The sequence below is a fragment of the Tachypleus tridentatus genome, chromosome 7 (assembly GCF_004210375.1).
Source record: "Tachypleus tridentatus isolate NWPU-2018 chromosome 7, ASM421037v1, whole genome shotgun sequence".
In the NCBI taxonomy this organism is placed as follows: domain Eukaryota; kingdom Metazoa; phylum Arthropoda; class Merostomata; order Xiphosura; family Limulidae; genus Tachypleus; species Tachypleus tridentatus.
The window spans coordinates 8744368-8767756 of NC_134831.1; the positions used below are offsets into that span (position 1 = coordinate 8744368).

Consider the following 23389-nt stretch of genomic DNA (forward strand, 5'->3'; position numbering starts at 1 on the left):
ATAACACAGAATTCAGAATTTAAACTTTATGCAAGTTGCTTAGGTTTTAATAACGAATTTTCCATAATTTAACTTCGCTAATTTCGAAATTTCTTTTTTTTTTTTTTGTATCACGTCAGGATTTTTTGTCGACACTCGGAAGTTAAAAACCTCTTACTTAAATCAAATTATTATTTCGTTTACCCCAAGGAACATTTTTTTTTATTTATATGTTTGCGTTGTAGATCGATCTATAAAATTCTCAGATCGCGATTGGTCTACAGAAATCTATATCTAGCGGTTGTTGACATTTTAAGTATAACAAAATGTGATCCGATTTCAATGATAATTATTCACTTATGTAAACGTACATGTGATGTTTTGTGAAAAATCTGTACGTGATGAACAAAATGGATATCATTCTCGGATTAGGCATACAAGAATAAAAAATGTAAAAACTGGAAAACAATAAAACCTTCTCAGGCCTGTATTATCAGTGGACATAAGTGTACTAGTGGCATCATTGTTGTTTATATTATTTATTATCAGTAAACCTAAATGTACCATTGACATCATTGTTGTTAACATTATTTATCAGTGGAAATAAATGTAGTATTGATATAATCGTTGTTTACATTATTTGTTATCAGTCAAAATAAATGTACTGTTGACGTCACTGATGTTTACATTATTTGCTATCAGTAAACATAAATGTACTATTGAAATCATTGTTGTTTACAATGTTTGTTATCATTGCAGATAAGTGTACTTTTGATATCATTGTTGTTTATATTATTTGTTATCAGTGTACATAAATGTACTGTTGATATCATTGTTGTTTATATTATTTGTTATCAGTGTACATAAATGTACTGTGGATATCATTGTTGTTTACATTATTTGTTATCAGTGTACATAAATGTACTGTTGATATAATTGTTGTTTATATTATTTGTTATCAGTGTACATAAATGTACTGTTGATATCATTGTTGTTTACATTATTTGTTATCAGTAAACATTTTTAATGTTTGTTTCTTCGCATAATAACACAATGAGATCTCTGTGCTATGCAGATTATGGGAAGTAAAACCTGAGATTATAATATTGTAATTCATTAATACCTTCTTTATAGTACTAACCGTTACGTTTTGTTACGTGCTCTAACCTGAAACCAACTTGTTTATGCATTTACAGAGTTAATGAAACAATGACAGTAGTTCTAATTACTGGTACTTATAAACTAATACCTACGGATCATACAAATTTAATGAAAGATAGCCCAAGAATGTAGAAATACAACGAAGACAACCTAGGGAATGTAGAATAATAGGTGTGAAAATGAAGGTCTGGGAAAAATAAATTTAGTTAGAAAGTTCTTGGTGGTGGGAAAACCTTACAATATGCATCTTTGCCAAATGAAACAAATGTATAAAAAATACAGCAAGTAATGTATGGTATATTTGTAATCGTATTTGTTTATAAGGTGATATTATGAAGAAATTTCAATCTATTCATGATTAGAATAAGTTGCACAAAGGCTAGCTTTGATTATTGATTAGTAAGATACGCCTCATGCTACTGTCCCTGGTGTTATATTTTGTCTCTACTAGAAATAGAGGTAAAGCAGTTTGTGAATTTGGTGTGGTTTACATTAACATAACTATGTTCTTAAAACTTCTTGTGCTCTATAGGTTGTTAGGTTCTCACGCCACCACATAAATTTATTTTCTAGCAGCCCTGTATGTTTTGATTTAATAGTTGTACTAATTTTGTCCTGGATCTAATAGACCAACTATTAAAGGTGCTAGGAGCACGTGCTTACCTTTAAGTTCTTGAGTTGCAGGGGTTGTGGTCGCAGCCAGTATAACAGGGACACTTTTTCCCTTCTCATTCGAAGCGTAGATCACGAGAGTGAACGATGTCGAGGGGGGCAGGTTTGTCGCACGAAATGTTGGTGATATAGTTTGAGTGATGTTTGAATACACTCTTTCTTTTAACGAACTGTATATTTCTAGATGAAACTTTTGAGTCAGCCCTCCATGGTAGCCTTCTTTACATCGCACAGAAAAACCTCTTGTTGAGATGTTGAATAAGATACAGTTTCGTAGGGGACTAGGCCTTTCTACAAATCAAAAACACCGTGTGTATAAAGCATTTCTTTTACAAATAGTTACACTAATAGTATCCTACAACTAGGAAAACACTTGTATATGAAGCAGTTATTTCACAAATAGATACAGTAATAGTATCCTTCAACTAGGAAAACACTGTGTGTATGAAGCAGTTATTTCACAAATAGATACAGTAATAGTATCCTACAACTGGGAAAGCACTGTATGTATAAAGCAGTTATTTCACAAATAGATACAGTAATAACAGTATGTTGGTGAGAAGCTTCGAAAGTCTAACAAACAATTACTTCTTTTGGACGACTTGTCTGTAAAATATATAATCACTTAAACTTAATTTTCTCAAGAAAAGAAATTCGATTTAGTTCTTATTTTCTTAGTTATTTCAGAATCCCCGTCACACCAAACATGTTCTCTCTTTCAGCCGTGGGGGCGTTATAATGTGACAGTCAATTCCACTATTCCTTCGTAAAAGAGTTGGCGGTTGGTGGTGATGATTATCTCTAGTCTTACACTGCTAAATTAGGGACAGCTAACGCAGATAGTCCTCGTATAGCTTTGCGCGAAATTCAAAACAAATAAACAAACAATAGTTATTTCTGTGATTACACGGCTAAATAAATTAAGCGCTTTATTTCTTTATGAAATTCATTTCCCTAGAAGAAGGAAATCCATGAGAGGGCATTGGAGAAGAAAGATTGCTTGAAGCTTAGTTCAAGGATTATTTTTTTCTTTAATGTCCAATTACTATCCTTTATTATTTCTAGTAAATATTATTATTAATTTCGTGTTATTTTGAAAATACAATTGGGAATTTTACAGAACTTGTAAAATTTCTTACTAAATTAGGCTTATTTGCTTGTCCTGTTGCTATAGAGCGACCCAATATGATGCAGTTGGGAACAATAGTATTAATATATATTTAAGTTTATTAAATTAAGTTAGGCATAAAATTATTTTTCCTAGCATACTTAATCCCTATACTTTATTTATATATCTTATATCTGTTATACAGCTTATATATGTTGTTCTCAGTGACCGAGGTTAAAATAGTAAAGTTCTGTTTTAATTGTAGATAAATACACGAAATAATTTCGAATTTTATTTCAAGAATACAATAACTGGCTTAGTTAGCACAGTCATTTCACAAGTTGTTGAGACTAGGCTGGGTTCGCCTTGTTATCGTGGTGAGAGTCATGCATCGATTAACATCTTCATTCCCACTTTGTTATATTTAAAACACAATCCTCTGCTACTTAAATAAGCCGCCAGGTGGCACATCGGTACGTATGTAGGCTTATACTGCTAAAAACCGAGTTTCGATACCACTGGTGGACAAAGCACAAATAGCCCATTGTGTAGCTTTGTGCTTAATTCAACGAATACTAATTAAATAAAATTATATTTATAGTAATGGTCATAATAGATATATAAATAAAGTATAATTAAATTAACAAACAACTAAAGTCTGAAAAACCGTAGATTGTTGCAGACCGATTGACTCCACGTGTTCCAGTTTGGGATGGTTTAACATGACCTCGACTGCGCACTAATAAGTGTACATGATAATGTATGGTTAGAGCAACTGAAACTATTAACACTTTAATATGTTGGAGAATGTTGTAATTAGAGTACATCCCAGATAATGAGTACATAACAATAGCTTTTAGGTTTAAAAAATTAAATTTACTTTGTTAAAACCCTTGTTACCAAAACAATTTGTTTTCATCACAATATATCAACGGAACCATATGAAAGATAAAATATTGAATATGTGAGGCCTCACTCACTACCTACCTACAAATATAATATTAAACACGGAAGGCCTTTTTTAATACCTACCTACAGATTTAACATTGAATATCGAAGGCCTTCTTCACTACCTACCTACAGATATAATATTAAACACGAAATGCCTTTTTAATACTTACCTACAGATATAATATTAAACATTGAAGGCCTTCTTCACTACCTACCTACAGATATAATATTAAACACGAAAGGCCTTTTTAATACTTACCTACAGATATAATATTAAACATTGAAGGCCTTCTTCACTACCTACCTACAGATATAATATTGAATACGCAAGGCTCTTTTTGCACACCAATGTCGTTTCTTGTCCAACAGAGCAAAACTCCGTAATCGTTGTCACTCCTAGGTCTGTATATAAGTTCACTTCCAGAACCATTGACAGAAAATGAACGAATGTCCACCATTTCTCGTGAATTATTCAAATTCCAGTAAAATTCCACATCAGACGGATTGGCATCAACCAGACAAGGAATCGTAACACTTTCATTTCTCACAAGTCTATAAACCTTTTCTCGAGCGTCACTACACGTTGGAATAACTAAACATACAATAAAACAGTATCATCATGTTCCAAACAATAAAACAAATAGGTAATTATTCAGTTATACATAGATGCATTATACGTATCTATACGTACAGAGAAGTTAAACATATAAGCGAATAGGTAAGCACGAAATTTACTGTTAACCAGCTGTTCAGTAGATTAAGATTAAACATAAACAAGGTACATGTGCTATTTTTAAACAGAAACATATTTTTCTTCAAAGTTTAATTTTATCTAAAATCGATTTTATCCATCTAAAGATTTTAATGAAGGTAAGTAAAACTTTAGTAAATTTTCTCTACATTTACTATAATTAGTAAAATCGTTGGTATGTATACTGGAGGTTAATAAGAAAAATATTCTACGTTTTGTATTACCATCATAACACTTTCCTTCATCTTTATTGTAACCCTTATTATGACGACGACAAACATCTGTACAACGTTACAATGTCTTTTTAATTAATATTCTACAAAAGAGAGTGATACCATTCTTATATTACACATCTTTGATACCATTTACACGAAACTACTAATGTAGAAGATCGTCAGTTTTAGTTATTCAAACGATAATCTATTGGAATTGTGTTAGAAACTTTGACGGTTCTGTAGTGAATAGGACTGTTAGAATTTCAGTTTATTCAGCTATCTTCTGAATGGAAGCAACTATTAACTTTAAGGTAACTATAAACTCGAAAGTATTCACCAACTTAAAATGATTGATATTGTAAGCTATGTTTAGTTTCATTGGAATAGGTTTTGGACGCAGTAGATTGTTTTCTTAAACAACTTTACTTTGCAGGTGAGGGCGTTGCATCAGATTGGTATAGTACAGTGTATCCAACTACTTTATAAACGTTCTGTTGAGCGAGTTGTTTAAACGACCTTCACTTTGCCGGTGAGGATATTGCTCTAAATTGATACGAAATTCTGTTGATCGAGTTTCCTTTATAGAATTAAGAACAGCGGATGCTTTCTTCTTTTAATAGTCGAACCTTTTGACTCTACATCATTCAGATTTTTCTCAATATGAGAAATCAATCCTCAAATAAATAAACTTGTACAATCATAAACTAGGAGGATTTTAACGTGAACCAAATACACAGATGCTAAAGTTATCACATATGAAGCAACAATCGACATTAAATCTACCTTCCTTTCATGAGATAGTTATCTCTTACCAACAAATAAACCTAAATCTACCTTCCTTTCATGATATAGTTATCTCTTAGCAACAAATAAACCTAAATCTACCTTCCTTTCATGATATAGTTATCTCTTAGCAACTAATAAACTTAAATCTACCTTCCTTTCATGATATAGTTATCTCTTAGCAACAAATAAATCTAAATCTACCTTCCTTTCATGATATGGTTATCTCTTAGTAACAAATAAACCTAAATCTACCTTCTTTTCATGAGATAGTTATCTCTTAGCAACAAATAAACCTAAATCTACCTTCTTTTCATGAGATAGTTATCTCTTAGAAACAAATAAACCTAAATCTACCTTCCTTTCATGAGATAGTTATCTCTTACCAACAAATAAACCTAAATCTACCTTCCTTTCATGATATAGTTATCTCTTAGCAACAAATAAACCTAAATCTACCTTCTTTTCATGAGATAGTTATCTCTTAGAAACAAATAAACCTAAATCTACCTTCCTTTCATGATATAGCTATCTCTTAGCAACAAATAAACCTAAATCTACCTTCCTTTCATGAGATAGTTATCTCTTAGCAACAAATAAACCTTAATCTACCTTCCTTCCATAAGATAGTTATCTTGTATATTTTATCTAAAACCAAGTGCTACCTATACTGAAATTCTCGTTTAATTCTAGGTTTGTTTTTTTAGCTTCATTTACTTCGGCCTATAATAGCCTTCTTTATCAGATATTTTAGTTTGCGCCTTCATTTACCGACTTTTTACTTACTTCTCTGAAGGTTGAAGTAATATCAGTGAATAATATTTCATTCCTACTGTCACACACAATAAGTCGTACCCTAGCTGTGGTAAGCAACGTGAGGCGTCTTTTAATATGTAAGAATCCCTAAGCATAAAGGTCATTGGCTAATGGCCGTGCCCCAAGGAACGTATGCAACATAATGAAGAATCTCGTTTTGTAAAAGCAACACAAGTTACGTACACACAACTTGTTTCTACGATGTATCCACTCACCCATCAAATGCATCACGCAGATGGTGAATGAAACGGGTAACCATGCCATTCCATAAAAAGACGAAGTCGCCAGATGCAACGTCTATTAATTTCTATGTGATTTATATTTTTATGTTCCAAAAAAAAATGCCGAATTTGACGTGAAACTTGATCTATCAAGCTATGTTTTGTACGTTTCAGTACAACAGTTAATATGTTTATTCTTCTAGCTTATACGACGTGGTAATATAAATAGTGCATGAATTAGCTTTTAGACTGTTAACGTAGATCAAGTAAAATATGTTATAAAACTATGCTGCCTGATGACAGAAGCTTAACAAGGTGATTTCCAACAGATTTTGGTTTCAGCTAAGGATAGGTTTGGTTTGTTCTGAATCTCACGCAAAGGTACTCGAGAGCTATCTACGCTAGCCGTCCCTAATTTAGCAGTGTAAGAATAGAGGGAAGGCAGCTAGTCATCACCACCCACTGCCAATTTCTGAGCTACTCTTTTACCAACGAATAGTGGGATTCATCGTCACATTATAACGCCCCCACGGATAAAAGGGCAAGCGTGTTTGCTGTGACGGAAAATTCGAACCCGTGAGCCTCAGATTACAAATTGAGTGCCTTAACCACATGGCCAGGCCGGGCATTCACGTAAGAAAGTATATTTACTCTTACATCCGTTCGGTTTGTCTTAGCTTTTGGATTAAGTAGGTTACAAAGACCCTTTAAACAAGCGTTCCCGGTGGCTTATCTAAGCACTTGACAAATTATAATGGTATAGTTCGAGGCTTGATACCTACGGTGCACAGATAGCCTCAAGTGTAACACTTACGAAATCATTTTCTTTTAACTTTTAACTTTAAAAAACCTGAGAACCATCTTAACATTTAGGCCCTAGTAGTTAGCGTGTTAGACTGAGGGTTCCTGGTTCCTGTCCGGTTACCACAAAAATAAATACGTTTCTCACTTTGTGGCCATGAGTGCGTTATAATAGCGACCTCCATTTTTTTTATTTAGAGTAACCCAAGAGTTGACGGTGGATGATGTTGAGTATCTGCCTTTCCAGCAGTTTGAGAAGTAAAAATTAGGAATGGATAACCCTTGGATGATTTTGTGTAACAACAATTTATGAATCTGCTAAAGCAATTTTTGTTGGGACTTCTATGAGATAACTGGTAGCTTTTGTTCTCCTAATTCTAAGCGTGTAGATAGCCAATCAATAATGCCCGCCAACTCTTGAGCTACTCTAAACGGTAGTGAAATTTAACCGCTACGTTTATAATGCACGCATAGCTCCAAAGTGAAGATTAAATGTGTGGCAATGGCGCACGAACCATGAACTTTCGGATTCACAGACCTGCACGTTAATCGTAAGACAACGAATGGACCAACAGAAAATTCATTGGGAAGAAAGATACGATAAATTAGAGCTTATTCAATAAATTCTAGCAGTAGAGTAATTAGTAGAGTAAAACCTATTATTAATCATGAGTAACACACGAACTATAATGAAACTTCTATAAACACTCTGCCTTAGTTCATCTGTCGGGCACTCTCACTGCAACCGCTGTTCTCAGCCCTAGCGGCAAAGCATTACAGTTTTAACACTAAGGATGTTGTTTCTAAATTAACACAAAACTACACAATGGGCTATCTGTTCTCTGCCCACAACGGTTTCGAAATTCTATTTTAGCGTTGTAAGACTGTAGACATAGCATTGTGCCACTGAAGGGGTATCTTTGCTGGAACGAACCATTGTGTTCTTAACTTCTATTAATCATGACTTACTGCTGTGATAGCGGTAAGTCTACGGATTTGCATAACTAAAATCAGGGATTTGATTCCCTTCTCTGGACACAGCAGAGAGCTCGATGTGGCTTTGCTATAAGAAAACACTCACTCACTACATTAATCATACAAAAACTAATGCTTATCAATATGGCCCAGCATGGCCAAGCGTGTTAAGGCGAGCGACTAGTAATCTGAGGGTCGCGTGTTCGCATCCCTGTAGCGCCAAACATGCTCGCCCTTTTAGCCGTGGGGGCGTTATAAAGTGAGGGTCACTCCCACTATTCGTTGGTAAAAGAGTAGCCCAAGAGTTGGCGGTGGGTGGTGATGACTAGCTGTCTTCCCTCTAGTCTCACACTGCTACATTAGGGACGGCTAGCACAGATAGCCCTCGAGTAGCTTTGTGCGAAATTCAAAATCAAACTTATCAATATAATTTCTCATATCAGAAACAAAACTGAGAAGGTCCATAATACGACCATTCAGAAAACTATATGCTATATAATGTTTTTTAGATCGACTATCTTACACTTCAGATTGATTTCGACTTCGTTGCTTCTTCCTGAACCTTCGCTGTTATAAGCTATACATTGGTATGTTCCTCTTGATGTAATCCTTATATGTTGTAACACCAGACTTTGGTTACTAATAATGATTCCTTCGTCGTGCTTGTTCCGGATGGGTTTCCCCTCGTGCAGCCAGACAATTTCGTCAATCCAAGGGTTGGCTTGAACATAACACTCGAAGTACACGTCTTTTCCTTCCACAATCTTGTCCGCTTGTAGGTTGGAGCCCAGTTTTAAAGTAACCTTTGGGACATCTCCAGATAAAATAAGAAAAAAATTACGTTATTCTCGATATACATTAATTAAAAGCATAAAACAATTGATGGATGAAAATATTAGCAAAGTATATGAATATTTGGTCAATTTGCACGTAAGCTAATATATATATCCCTCTGTATTTGTGTAAATATATGTTAAGTACAACATATGAAGGTGAATATTTAGTGATTATGAAGTTTGGCCAATAGATGGGGATGTTTGCTGAATTTATATTAAAATATATATTAAAAAATTAGTTAACAAATATGTATGTACACGATAGGACTTGTTGAATATATAAGATAAAGATGTCATCTGTTGAATATAAGTCCTGTAAGGTAATATGAGCGCTCGCTTTCTTGACTTAAAATTACCGTAGATCTTTGTTGTTGTTGTTTCGCATATATTAGCGTTGTTACGGAAATTAAGTTTTTTTAAAGTATATTCTGACTACGTGTTTGCTGAAAAGACTGGTGTTTGTTCGGACACCTGATAATAAGTGTGTTGAACCGTTCAGTGTATATACAAAGTATCTATGCACGAATACATACATAAGTTAATATTTCTTTTCACGTACCACAAAGAAGGGAATAATCTATAAAAATAAACATATGACTGGAAAGATGTATCAGATAATGAATGATATAGGACTAAGAAATAAACCTGATTACCATACACAACAACGTTAGAGAGATTAGCGAAGGTAATTAAACCAAACAAAACTGTTGAAAATCAACAGGGAAGTCAAAACCCAGTTACTTAAAATATTGTTGATTTCAGGGATATTATATTACGAATCACATAGAAATGATGTAATAGTTTACAAACGAGACCCCAAAATTCAAAAGAACAGTGAGCTACTCGAGTATTGGGTCTTGTTTGAAAACTAAGAGCATTACATGTTATGAGGTGTAGTTTCAGTAAAATCGCTCAAAAATCATAAGGCTTAGCAGAATACAAACCTTAGCTAAACAGTTTCTGTTGATTCTCAAATTGTGTTAGCAAGAGTTTGTTGACCTAATTAGACATGCCACTAATGATACGAGAAGAATGGCTAGCCACAACACAGTATATTTCTTCCCCAATCCATCTAGGTGTAGGTTTTCAACGACGCTGGTGCTGTTTTGCATTTCAAGGCTAATTAAACTGTGATTCTAAGAGCTGTTTACTTGACACGTACATTTTTCGCGAAATTAGGCTTAGAGCATCGGGGAAAAGGAAGGAACCATAGCTAATTACCAATCTATCACTTCCGTAAATTATTATTATTAGAGTGAACGTATAGTCTGTTATTACGGTGCGACCATCTTTCCTTCACACTATATCAGTCAAAAATGTCGATAAACGTATTCTTATTTCTAGGAATTGTTTTTATTTTGGTTAGCTCACATGCGTTTCACATGTGTAATACAAGTCATCTCAAAACACGAGATGAATTTCGAATCGTTTGTTACATTCAAATACCCGCACTTCCATCAATACGTCACGGTAAATGAAATACTTCACTTTCTCTAGTGAAGTGTCGAACGAGTGCTTTTGAACTGTAGAATAATTTTACCGTATAACAAACTGTAAACTTTAATGTTCAGTGTGCAACAACAGAGATAAGTACGTCTATGTCCTTTCTCTTTTTGTGAAGGAAGTTAAAATTCATTCAAGTACAGTTAATGGAACATATTTCGGTTTAACCGACATCAATTAACATAACGAAGCAAGCCTGTTACGTCATATTTCCGGAAAGTTTCCAGACATCCATAATTAGTTATGAGATTTTTTTATATAGACATATAGAATATTTGCTGCAATTTTCGAGAAACACACAATAACTATGCAACCTTGAAAGAAAAGTATATGAAATAAAAACTTGAAACATATGAAGTTCATTCACTACCTTAGTTCCAATTTTTGTGTTTCTCGGTCTTATTAGTAGCATTAACGTCTTCTTATAACGTTCATAGACACTACACGAACTATAATATTTATAGTTTAATATGAACCCTATATATTTACAAAGCAAACTATTGAAATTATGCACTTTGAAAAAAATTAATATTAATATGTGAAGTTCGATAGTTCATCGGCAGTTGTGACTGGGTCAAATAGTTCGTTGTGTAACTTTAAGCCTAACAACAAAACACTGAACTATTTGGCATACCCTGATCTAAGTAAACGTTTCAGTTTCTACAAACTGTATGGCATGCCCTGTAAGTAAACGTTTCAGCTTATACGAACCATTGGCATGTCCTGTTCTAAGTATTAAACATTCTGTTCAGCTGAATTCAAGTATCCTAATAGAAGCACTTGTCTATAAAACGCTCATGAATTTATTCTAACGAATAAGGACTCTCTTTATGATATCTTTAACAGAGAGCATCAGATATAAATTAAATCAAGTATAATTATTATAAATATCGCTATTTATGGATTGTACACATCCACGGACAACATGTATATAATATTATACCGTATACGACGTTTTAAATTCTAAATTTTCTTACAACTTCAACGATTTAAATTACATCCGAAATTAAATTTTGAATAGTTTGTTTATCACTATTCGCTGTTTTTTTTTATGAATTATCCAGTATGCACAGACGTATGAGACAAAAACGCTGTGTTGGGGATTGCGTAAATTATCTTTCCAAAGTAGAATTGTTAACAAGTATTCTGTAAGTTACACACCGTTGTTATATTGCGTTTTTAGAGTTAAGCTTCAAAACTTTTAAATTAAAATATCCTTATCTGTCCAAATGTATCAGTTCGTAAACAACTTACAGCGAACGTTCAGTATCCATCCATGTTCCATTCTACTGTTACGAAGTAAAGGGTTTTCCGTTAAGCAAGACAAGTAGTGGCCGTTGTCTCCCACCTCGGGTGTAAACGTCAGCTTACTGATGGTATAGTTTCCATCTCGAGCAATAATGGCATACGATGTCAATTTCTTTCGGTCTTTCCACCAATAAATATTTGCCGCTGGTCGTGATCCAACCGAACGGCATAATATTTGTGTAGTTTTTCCTGCCGCTAGAGGACGTTGAGGTGATAATATTTCCACGGCAATAGGCTTTACTGAGAAATACATATCAACATGAAACATGTTGTAACTTACATCAAACCGATGGATAATATTTAAAGATTCTTCGTTCTGATCTGCGTAGTTAGTGATCAGCCTATAGAGAATGTCGAGAGACTAGAATTTAAGGAAAACTGTTATTAATCAGCCTATCAGAACCAACTTTGATTTTTCTTAACAACAAACTTCATTTTTTTATAAACGTACAGCTTATTCATAAGGAAATGTGAGATAAGATGGAAATACCTGGTAGTTCTAGATATCAACGTCTATATTGAACACAGTATTTCGATTGTGTTTAGATATAATTCTTAATATAAGTTCAACAGTTGCGAATCACGTGTTATGGAATACTTACCAGTAAACCATAATTTATTTCATTCCACCGCTAGCTGGCTTACAGTCATAATTTATTGCCTGCCATATTGATATACACTTTGTGAAAAGGTTAGAGTTTCTGATTAGGATAGGCCCGGCATGGCCTAGCGCGTAAGGCGTGCGACTCGTAATTCGCGGGTTCGCGCCCGCGTCGCGCTAAACATGCTCGCCTTCCCAGCCGTGGGGGTGTATAATGTGACGGTCAATCCCACTATTCGTTGGTAAAAGAGTAGCCCAAGAGTTGGCGGTGGGTGGTGATGACTAGCTGCCTTCCCTCTAGTCTTACACTGCTAAATTAGGGACGGCTAGCACGGATAGCCCTCGAGTAGCTTTGTGCGAAATTCCCAAACAAACTGATTAGGATATCTCTTATAGAACTGATAAATTCTTAGCAATATACTCAAGTACAGTTATACAATATTTTAAAATAAATGTTGAATTTACAGTATATTTATTCTGTATACTCTTGTCTCTTGCTTTGTTTAAATGTGTTCTGAAAGCGGATGGCTCTGGTAAAACGATTGTAGCATTTTAAATGTGTTTTCGTCTTTATGGGAAATTGGTGTAACAATATGTGCTTCCTTCTTTATTTGTTTGTTTGTTAAACTTTCGCATAAAACTCAGCACCACTGATGTTGAATTTATAGACTAGAGAGAAGACAGTCAGTTAAAACTACCACTGACACGTTTGGGTTTTTTTTAATAGAACGGTGGGATTCGACAGACACTCTTATAATGCATACCTGGTCTCAAAGTGCAGACGGTTTTGTAGTGTTTTTTGGGGGAGGAAGGGCGTAAACTGACTTCAACAACAGCTTTGACATTGGGCGTGATAACTAGTTGCTCACGGTCGATCAAAGTAATACTCGCCTCTTGATGAAATACCTGTGCTTTATATGGAATCCTCAGAAAACACAATTGACAGAAAAGAATGCGCTTCAAGAACATCTTTCATTTGTCTCTGTGAGTGAATAATAGCCTTTTATTCGAGGAAATGAGAGCGAAGAGTTTTCATCCATTAATACATTACATCTCGTTGTGTTTAGATATTGAAAAGTTTCAACTTCGTTCTTGTTTTCTTAAGAACCAAACGATTGGATTACGATGAGAAAGTTCGTTGAGTGGCTCGCGCAGAACTTTAGATGCTTTATAAGAAAGTTGATGTTGTTTTGAATTAAGCACAAAGCTGCACAATGGGCTATCTGTGCTCTGCCCACCACGGGTATCGAAACCTGGTTTTTAGCGTTGTAAGTCCGAAGACATACTGAGGGGCCACTGGGGAGCTATAAGAATGTTATCAAATACAATTATAATACTTAATACTTTGTTGTTACTCATTTTATGTTTTTGTAGAACATAGTTGAAGTTAGTTAACAAATAGTTATGACGTATTCAGACCTATAAAACTACATTACACATGTAAGTTTTTACCAGAACAAACAAATTAACCAATGTCTTGGTAGAGGATGAATTTCAATTAGGACCACTTTTGACCATCCAGTAAACAATACAGTACTAGGAAAGAAAACAATACCTCAGGTACCCCCCTACCTTCCAGTATGTCAATATGGAGATTTATTCAATGTGTTTATTGTATGGTGTATATTATGGATATTATATCGATTTAATAGAAAAAAATCGGTTATTCAAAAACTTTCACCTTTAATATCGAGCGAATTCATGTACCGTCATAATATTTGGGAATACATGTCATAGGGCAAAAGACAAATGCGCTACGTTGGTGTACTTGGAATGTAAGGACATTAAATATGTCATTACGAATGCTGGAAAACTCGGAAGCATGACATTTAATATTCATCTTTTTTGTTTTTCAAAACTACACGATAGACACTCGCTAACTTTATAGACACTTTCGAAGTTACATCACTGAAGTGGCTGGATGAAACAGTAGTTATGATGACATCGAGTGACATCGTGGATTTGAGAATTTCACATCTTTACGTAATCTATCACATGACATCCGTACTTTATGCTCACTGTGTTTCTCTTTATTACAGGATGATGTCATGTGTATGTTTATTCTGTAGTTAAATCCTTAATAACATCTGGTGAGATAAATAAAAGTGATTTTGTATGTAGTAAATGCCAGGTGTTCCAAAAATCACAATTCGTGGTAAGGCCTTCTAATAACCCATAACTATGGGAAGATTTAAAACATCAAGATATCTATTTTATACTTTGTAAGATAGAATAGACTTGTTTAAAACACTTCCCAGCAGTTATCAGCTTGATAAAGTCACCTTCATTTACAGGAGATAAGACGTAATAGGAGACGTGCATATTTTTGAACTATAAACAAAACTCACGTATTTTACGAGTCTATTTAATAAATATAAATGTCAACTTGATTACAGTATACACTTAAATAAAATCACGACCTATTTTGTCATAGTGCAATTTAATTAGCTCAGTATTTCGCTATTAGAGCTTCGTCAGAAGCTATCGATACCTACAAGTTTGTAAAATATATATTGTGAAAGGCACGCACTAATTACAGATAAAAATGAATGACGTTTTTTATTGTATTTTATTCTGTGCCTAACCCGGCATGGCTAAGCGTGTTAAGGCGTGCGACTCGTAATCTGAGGGTCGCGGGTTCGCATCCCTGTAGCGCCAAACATGCTCGCCCTTTCAGCCGTGGGGGCGTTATAATGTTACGGTCAATCACACTTTTCGTTGGTAAAAGAGTATCCCAAGAGTTGGCGATGGGTGGTGATGACTAGCTGCCTTCCCTCTAGTCTTACACTGCTAAATTAGGGACGGCTAGCACAGATAGCCCTCGAGTAGCTTTGTGCGAAATTCAAAAAACAAACAAAACAATACTCTGTGCCTCTAATTTAATCTCCTGATTTATTCAGTCCACAAGATACTAAAAATAAATAGTAATCTTAATATATCGTTCATGTCTAGCTAATTTATACTGGTTTTGATAAATTTGATCCCCATCAGTAACGTTTATAGTGACGGAGTGTTCGGTGTTTTCAGCTGTATTTTACTCATCACCGGGTTAGTGTTAAGGAGTTGAATTATCCAAAACTGATAATTCAGCTTTTTAAAAAACTTAAACAGAATAATAAATGTAAAGCCTAGAGTTCTTTATACACGACTTTGCAAGTTGTATTTAATTTGCGAGAAATCTGATATACACTCACAGTACATGTCCAGGATTATTGAACTAGTGACAGGCTTTGTATAATTGCTATTCGATGCCTGGCAGGTGAATTCAGAGAAAAGGTTCTCTCTTCGTATATTCTCTATGACGAATTCGTTACGAATGGAATCCTGATTTACAATTTTAAACGTATCATCAACCAGGTCTGTTTCGTTCCACCAGGTGACAGCTGGTATGGGATTTCCTATGGTTGTAATATAAAAAGAAACGTCGCATAAGGTGTTAAATTAGATTTATTTAAGTAAAAAGAAGCCAAACAAAGAATAGTTTATTAAATGAATAGTTTATATTCATATTACATACAACCACAAGTTGATGTACCTGCTACACGCACGTGGAGGACATAGAGACTTCTGTGAAATGACATAAGACAAGAAGTTTGTAAGAATTTCATGTTTGGTTGAGATCAATCAAAATATGTAGTTGTGAAAATACACAGATGATATTTCTCATTTACAAACATACAGGCATATTGAGCACCTACATGTTACAGTCATCTAATATTTATCTATAATTGGCTGGTAATTCTTATTTCACCCTGAATTAAAGTTACTTAAAGGAATATCAGATATTTATATGAGAACTAATTTTAAGAGGTAATGATAACATCGTTTGAACTAGAACTATGATTTTTTTAGCTTATGTGAAATACAGAAGAAAAAATATTTTTTCAATACCCTTGACGACATCCGTAGTACCTTATTTAGTATTGTGTAAAAGGTTTTGGTGAAATATGCCATGCCATTTTAGTTGTAGGCTGGTAGTCTAATAATAATAATAATTACAAATGGGCCGTTTCTAGCGGATTTTCTTTCCCTTGTAAGTCTACCATGCATCTCTCTTTAGTGTATTATTATATGTGCACAGCATTATACGTCAATAGTAAAGATTTTAAAGTGTTATATGAACTGAATCCTGACTGTTTAAGGTATTTTTCCCCCTTAACTTTCTGTTGTTTTGTGAAATTCTTTGCAATAGCTGTCATGAAACTATTGTGGCTCATACTTAATGTGCCAGAAAATGCACGATTTGTAGTTTACAAATAACGCGCGCGCTTGGAAAACACCAGGTTTCTGATGGTCGAAAATAAAGGTCGAATTTAGCTTAAAACTGCTTTTTTAGTTTGTTTGTTTGTTTGTTTTTTTGCAAAATTTCTCTGCGATTCCACAAACTTTTATAGTGGAGTAATGACAGGGATTTATAAGTTAAACAAACTTTCAGCAGTAGATCTCTAGCCTTGTTTGTTTAAGTGTGCGATCTCTATTTGTATATTTTAAGTTATCAATTTTCAAATTATTTTGTATATTAGGATTTTTTAATTTATAGTTATGGGCAAATATATGCCTAGAGTATGACACAACTACCATTATTCAAGCTAAAATTTAACCAAAAGAAAAGCAGCCTCTTTAAATAAAAGTAAATAGTCTAACTCATCGCTTTACATAAAGCTTTGCGTCTTTTCAAGTAATTATATACAAGGCCAGGTGGTTTTGTGCCTGTGATTTCGTGTAAACATACGTTTAGCGCACGTCGAGTACAAAACCCAGCCGCTCAAAACAACATCTTATTTATTATGTATTTATAACCGTGCAAATTAACTTTCAATCAAAAGTAATCGACTTATAGATAAACCATGGACATTCGCAGACTTTCTATAGGTTTTTGGTGCAAAACTGCTTTGGTACCAAGCTGCTTTTGCTGTAAGCTTGTTAAATAGTATGAACAAATGTACATATTAGGTTTTGTCTAACAATCGTGAAACCACTTATTTCTCTGCTATTAACAACGTTTGTGTGGTATTAACTATTGAAAAGAAGGTGATGGATATTGGTTCAAGATTAAGTCTGTCTTTGATTGGTTGAAATGTTCTATTAGAGTTCGAGCAAATTCCTGTACGATGTGTATAACAAACCACTTACGAGACATATATACTAGCTAGCGTTCTTATTTAGAGCATAGGGAGGATGCATTTGCCTCCATGGTGACTTAAGTCCGAATCCATACTCACTTCCAGAGGGGCCCTAAATGTATTTGCCATGTTCAGTGAAAATTTGTTCAGTGCTTTGACTATTATAAGCGGATACACATACACGCAGAGTTTCGTCAAATAATGGTTTGTATTTCAAGTAAGCCATAAGTAAAAATATACCACTTACCACCTTGAACAACACACGTGAGAGCTACCGTGTCTCCTTCCTGAAATGGTCCAATGCTACCTTGTACTCTTTCTTCCTTCATGTTTAGAATAAAGATTCTTTTAGGAGGAACTGAAAACAACAGATAACTAAGATTTAAAATTGATATAAAACGATTGACACGTTCAGCATTTTAGTCTTAACAAAATTCATCTCAAACTGAATTGAAGATACTAAACTCAGCAACATGAATCCAATTTTGACTACAAGATTGTTTGGCTAATATTAGACCTAATTTTACAGTTAGTATGTTCAACTTTATTTAAATTAAGCATACGACAAGCTATAACGTGAATAAGTGTATTTGTATTTTGACATTTTCGTTATGGGTTTATTTTATAGTGTATAATAATACCCTGTGCATACAGGAATTTATATGAAAGCTCCGCCGTTTTTCTATAACACACACAAAAGAGTTTCACTTTATTGCAGAGTTACATAGCTCAGACCTAACGTGCATAATAATCTAAATGTGTGTGTTTTCTTATACTAAAGCCACATCGGGCTATCTGCCGAGCCCACAGAGGGGAATCAAACCCTTAATTTTAGCATTGCAAATCCGTATACTTACCGCTGTACTAGCGGGAGGCAATAATCTAATTGAGTAAAAACCATTCAGTTATATTTGGATTTAAAGCTAGAAATCTCTTAACCGATAGAAGGCCTAGCAGACGAATTTACGTATTTTTATGTTAGTGTTATATCTATTAATCTATAAATTGTGCTTTTGTGTAGGTGTTCAGGTTGAAGCGTCATATATGTATACGAGTTACACATGTAAATAGTGAACAGTGTACGAGTATATCTCGGTTGTACTAAACTGAAAATAAACACAGCAGATCTCCACAAAAACAAGTTACGGGAGTTAAAATAGGTTTTATTTGTTTATAGAAATAGTTTTCATTTCTTTCAATTAAAGATGCTAATTCTGTAAATTACTTATTATGGCCTTGTACATAATGCCTAATTTTGAAATAATTGACTGGAAATAAATAAGCAGTTATTAGTGGAATATAATGAAATCTCATGACATTGACGTCATTAATGGTAACTTCGTGCTCTTATCTTTCAGATGTTCCATTGACAAATGTAAAAATGAAGTAAAAACAAAAAAAAACATTAAATCAAACTACTCTACACCACCAACACATTTATACAGTTAATTCAGATGAAGTAGATTCTCTCATTATTACAGTTTTACAAGAATGTCAGAAGTACTGTACAACTGTGAGAAATTCAAGTGTGTATTTTCATTGACAATATCAATTGCTGTTCTTAATCTATACCCTGAGACAATAAACTTTTAAACTTTTTCGATGACTCTGTCCACACACAAGCATAATGGTAAATTGTTTTGGTGACACTCTCCACACGCTAAAACCATAGTAAACTGTTCTGGTGACATTGTCCACACGCTAAAACCATAGTAAACTTTTTCGGTGACTCTGTCCACACACAAACATAATGGTAAATTGTTTTGGTGACACTCTCCACACGCTAAAACCATAGTAAACTGTTCTGGTGACTCTGTCCACACACAAGCATAATGGTAAATTGTTTTGGTGACACTCTCCACACGCTAAAACCATAGTAAACTGTTCTGGTGACATTGTCCACACACAAGCATAATGGTAAATTGTTTTGGTGACACTCTCCACACGCTAAAACCATAGTAAACTGTTCTGGTGACTCTGTCCACACACAAGCATAATGGTAAATTGTTTTGGTGACACTCTCCACACGCTAAAACCATAGTAAACTGTTCTGGTGACTCTGTCCACACACAAGCATAATGGTAAATTGTTTTGGTGACACTCTCCACACGCTAAAACCATAGTAAACTGTTCTGGTGATATTGTCCACACGCTAGGATCATGGTAGGTTGTTGCGGCGACACTGTACACAAAGTAAGACGAGATTAAACTTTTCTAGTAACACTGTCTACACACAAGGACAACGTTAAATTGTTGTGGTGACAACGTTCATGCAGTAGGATTAAATTAAACTGTTCCAGCAACACATTCCATACAGTAGGATCATCTTGAATTGTTCCAGTAGAACCATTTAAACTGTTCTGGTGATAATGTCACACAGTAGGACTACATTAAACTGCTCCTCTACGGTCAGCGGTTAGAGTATTTGGAGGAAATGAAACATTATGAAAGGAACTTTTTTGGACACTTTGTAAACTATTTATTATTTGCCACGTGCAATGACTTAGTTATGGAAAACGTTGACCTTACATCTTAAATCAAGGCTTACGGAAAAACCTTCCCTATCATCAGATTTTGATCATCTGTAGCAGGACTCCATATGCATAGATAGGGCTCGCTATAGTTATTGTTTTAGCGAAGAAATTTACTATTTCCTTTTTATTATATATATAAATTTGTCATTGAACCCACAATATTTTGAACTGATGTAAAACTTGTGAAATTTTGATACTGTTTAACTTTAATTCACATGTTTACAATCTGGCCAGAGACTCTTAAGAAGTACACAGATCATCAGGCGTTCACACACGTGGAGTACACAAACCCATCACAGTAGTACTAACGACATTTAGGTCAAACAACCTAAAAAGTAGATCATGGTCAGAAGTGTTTGATAGTCAAGGCTACTGATAGGTTTGATATAAAAACATAGTATTAGAATTTATGTACTTGTTTAAGTAAATTATTATTTACCATATAAAAAACATAGGGAGCAAATAATCATTGTTTCTTTATTTTAGAAACAATACAAAGCATTTGAAAACTATACTTTCTGTTGTGTTGACCTTCACATACAGGTTAAAATTGATATCTTATCTTCACTATATATAAGTAAAGAGTTGTAAGGTATCGCACATCTATCATTACACAGTAATCTTTGCAACTAAAACAAACTGTATGGTTACTATATTTAATATAGTACCAATTTCGTAGTATTATTGTTTATAATTAATTTACCTACTATCTAATCATCTATTTAGTCAGTGAGTATCACCTTATAATGATTTTCTATCAACATAAATTTATATATTTTTACACTTTATATAACATCACATTACGTTCACAATATTTAAAGGTTCAATAGAAAATTATTTTATACTTCTAGTTCACTATATTCTGATTTTGATCTGGAATTTACATATTTATCATTTATATATAACACATATATACATAGTCTAGTTTCTCGATGGTTTGGTCATTTTAGCACATCCAGTAATATCAGCATTATCCGTCTTACAATTTAGACAATTTTTGTCTGACGGACAAAGTCCTCTGACAGCATAATAGCCTGCTACATTTGCAAAAACAAAACTTAAATATATATAAATTACCACGATTAAATTAGCTTTCATATAAGTGAGTATATAACTCTTGTTATATTTCTGTTGTTTGCGAAAATTTATTAAAGTTCACTATAGTAAAAAGAATAAGTTATATCAATTTATCACACGGTGATCAATTTATGACCATTGATATCTTTATGACCATAGGGTGTAAAAAATCTACGCCCCTGTCTTTGACACAAGTTCAAGTCCAATGGATCTATGACTCAGTTTCAATGTTTTGTGAACTTTTAACAGAATATGTAGGAATAAACAGCAAGTCATTCAATTGTTGTTTTCAAAAATAAATTACAAGACTTGTAATATCATTAAATCTACTGATATGACTGGAATATTTTTCATGCCAACATGGTGGCTGGTGCTTCCAAAATATTTTAGACAAATAGCATGTCTGGAATTGATTGTCAGTGTAATAAGTCCTGATGTAAATATTTATGTAAGCAAAATGTTTGTCCTGACTTTTATGTATGCAAATTGAGAATACACATCTGATGTTTAGTATCATTACGTAATGAACTTACATAGGTAAAAACAAAGTTTTATCATTTATAATTACATTTAAGAAACCTAGAGTTTAATTAATATAAAAAAAGATTTAACTGATACGAGTCGCTACATAATTACCGTTGTGTAAAGTGAACCATCTATTTTAAGTATATATGTAAATATGTAGATAGTAACAGTGTGTTATAATTAACATTTTTAATAAATGTTTTTCATATGCTCAAACGGAAGTTTTATCTATTACAACTAACACTAGAGGTCATATTATACATCAGTGTTCACTCATTCTCTATATCAGTTCAGGATCATGTAATGAATTAATTTTGTATTTGAAAAGTGTTTTTAAGCAGGCTCAAACAGTGATAATTTTTCGGGCACGGTGTGTAAGAATCGTATAGTGAGTAATAGAATAATCATTTAAATGTTATGTAAAGAACTATAACTAAAAATATTTATTGTATCAAGAATTTCAAATTATATTCATGTTACTGAATTACTGTTTTAATTACTGTACAATACAGTCCTTTTACGGTAGGAAATGTAACTAACTTATAAATTAGTACTAAAAGTCTTTAAACGTTTGATAGCTATTTAAGCAATAAATCTTAATTAAAATATTTTCCTTTTATGACTATTTAAATAGTAATGATATGTAATTAATTTAATTATAAGCATTATTTTATGACATTATTTATAAATGATTTAATTGATTACTGTTAAGTATTTTTTAGTACTTGGTTTAATTATAATCGAATTAATTACTAAGGAATTAGGCTTAAGTGTCCTTTTTAGGATTAATTAATTATAAATTATTTAATTATTTATACATTTAATGATTTAAACTGATTAATTATACTCGTGTTGAGACATATATTGTAGGAGTCATTGGATCATGGTCGCCCAGAAACACCTTCTGTACTTTGTGGTACCATCACACAATCATCTATTATGGCTGCCTACAATGGTGACCTCGCAACAGTTCCCTAATGATCTGCCCATTTTTCCAACTATAACGTCTTCATCTTTGACTCCCCCATCCAATCAACGCGAAGTGGTATCCTTTGGTTGGTAAAGTACCAACTTAACTACGTATGACTGCGCCAATAGGGGAAACTTAGATTTGTATTGTAAATTGTACTGAAGAGCTTGGTGTTATTCAGAATTAGGCATACAGCTTCTGGTATACAAAACACGTGTATTTTATACATCCATGTTCATTAAGGACATATATTATTTTGTTGGTTACTCAGTCTATAAATCATAGGGTGCCTCTCCTGATGTTACATAAATCCATACATTATGAAACAGGTATAATCTTCATTAGGCCTTAATCTCATATATATTTGGTGGAGGCTGCTCGAGTATTTTGTACTGGCCAAATATTTTTACACTCAAGTGACTGGTCCTGGCAGCAGTACTAAAGGGTGAGCATATTCAGAGATAGGGATTTGGACCTAC

The 23389-nt window shown here is 33.7% G+C and overlaps 1 protein-coding gene across 1 annotated transcript in view; it reads right to left on the reverse strand.

Moving 5' to 3' along the window:
• The window catches only part of LOC143255062 (nephrin-like), a 79390-nt gene that overhangs the window by 14621 nt on the left and 41380 nt on the right, over positions 1–23389 (reverse strand). Inside the window, exons 4-9 of the mRNA XM_076510111.1 lie at positions 18052–18162; positions 15876–16079; positions 12027–12320; positions 8957–9247; positions 4176–4463; positions 1804–2103 (exon numbers count right to left, since the gene is read on the reverse strand). Coding sequence (XP_076366226.1) covers positions 1804–2103; positions 4176–4463; positions 8957–9247; positions 12027–12320; positions 15876–16079; positions 18052–18162 — 1488 coding nt within the window. The remainder of the gene's footprint in view (positions 1–1803; positions 2104–4175; positions 4464–8956; positions 9248–12026; positions 12321–15875; positions 16080–18051; positions 18163–23389) is intronic.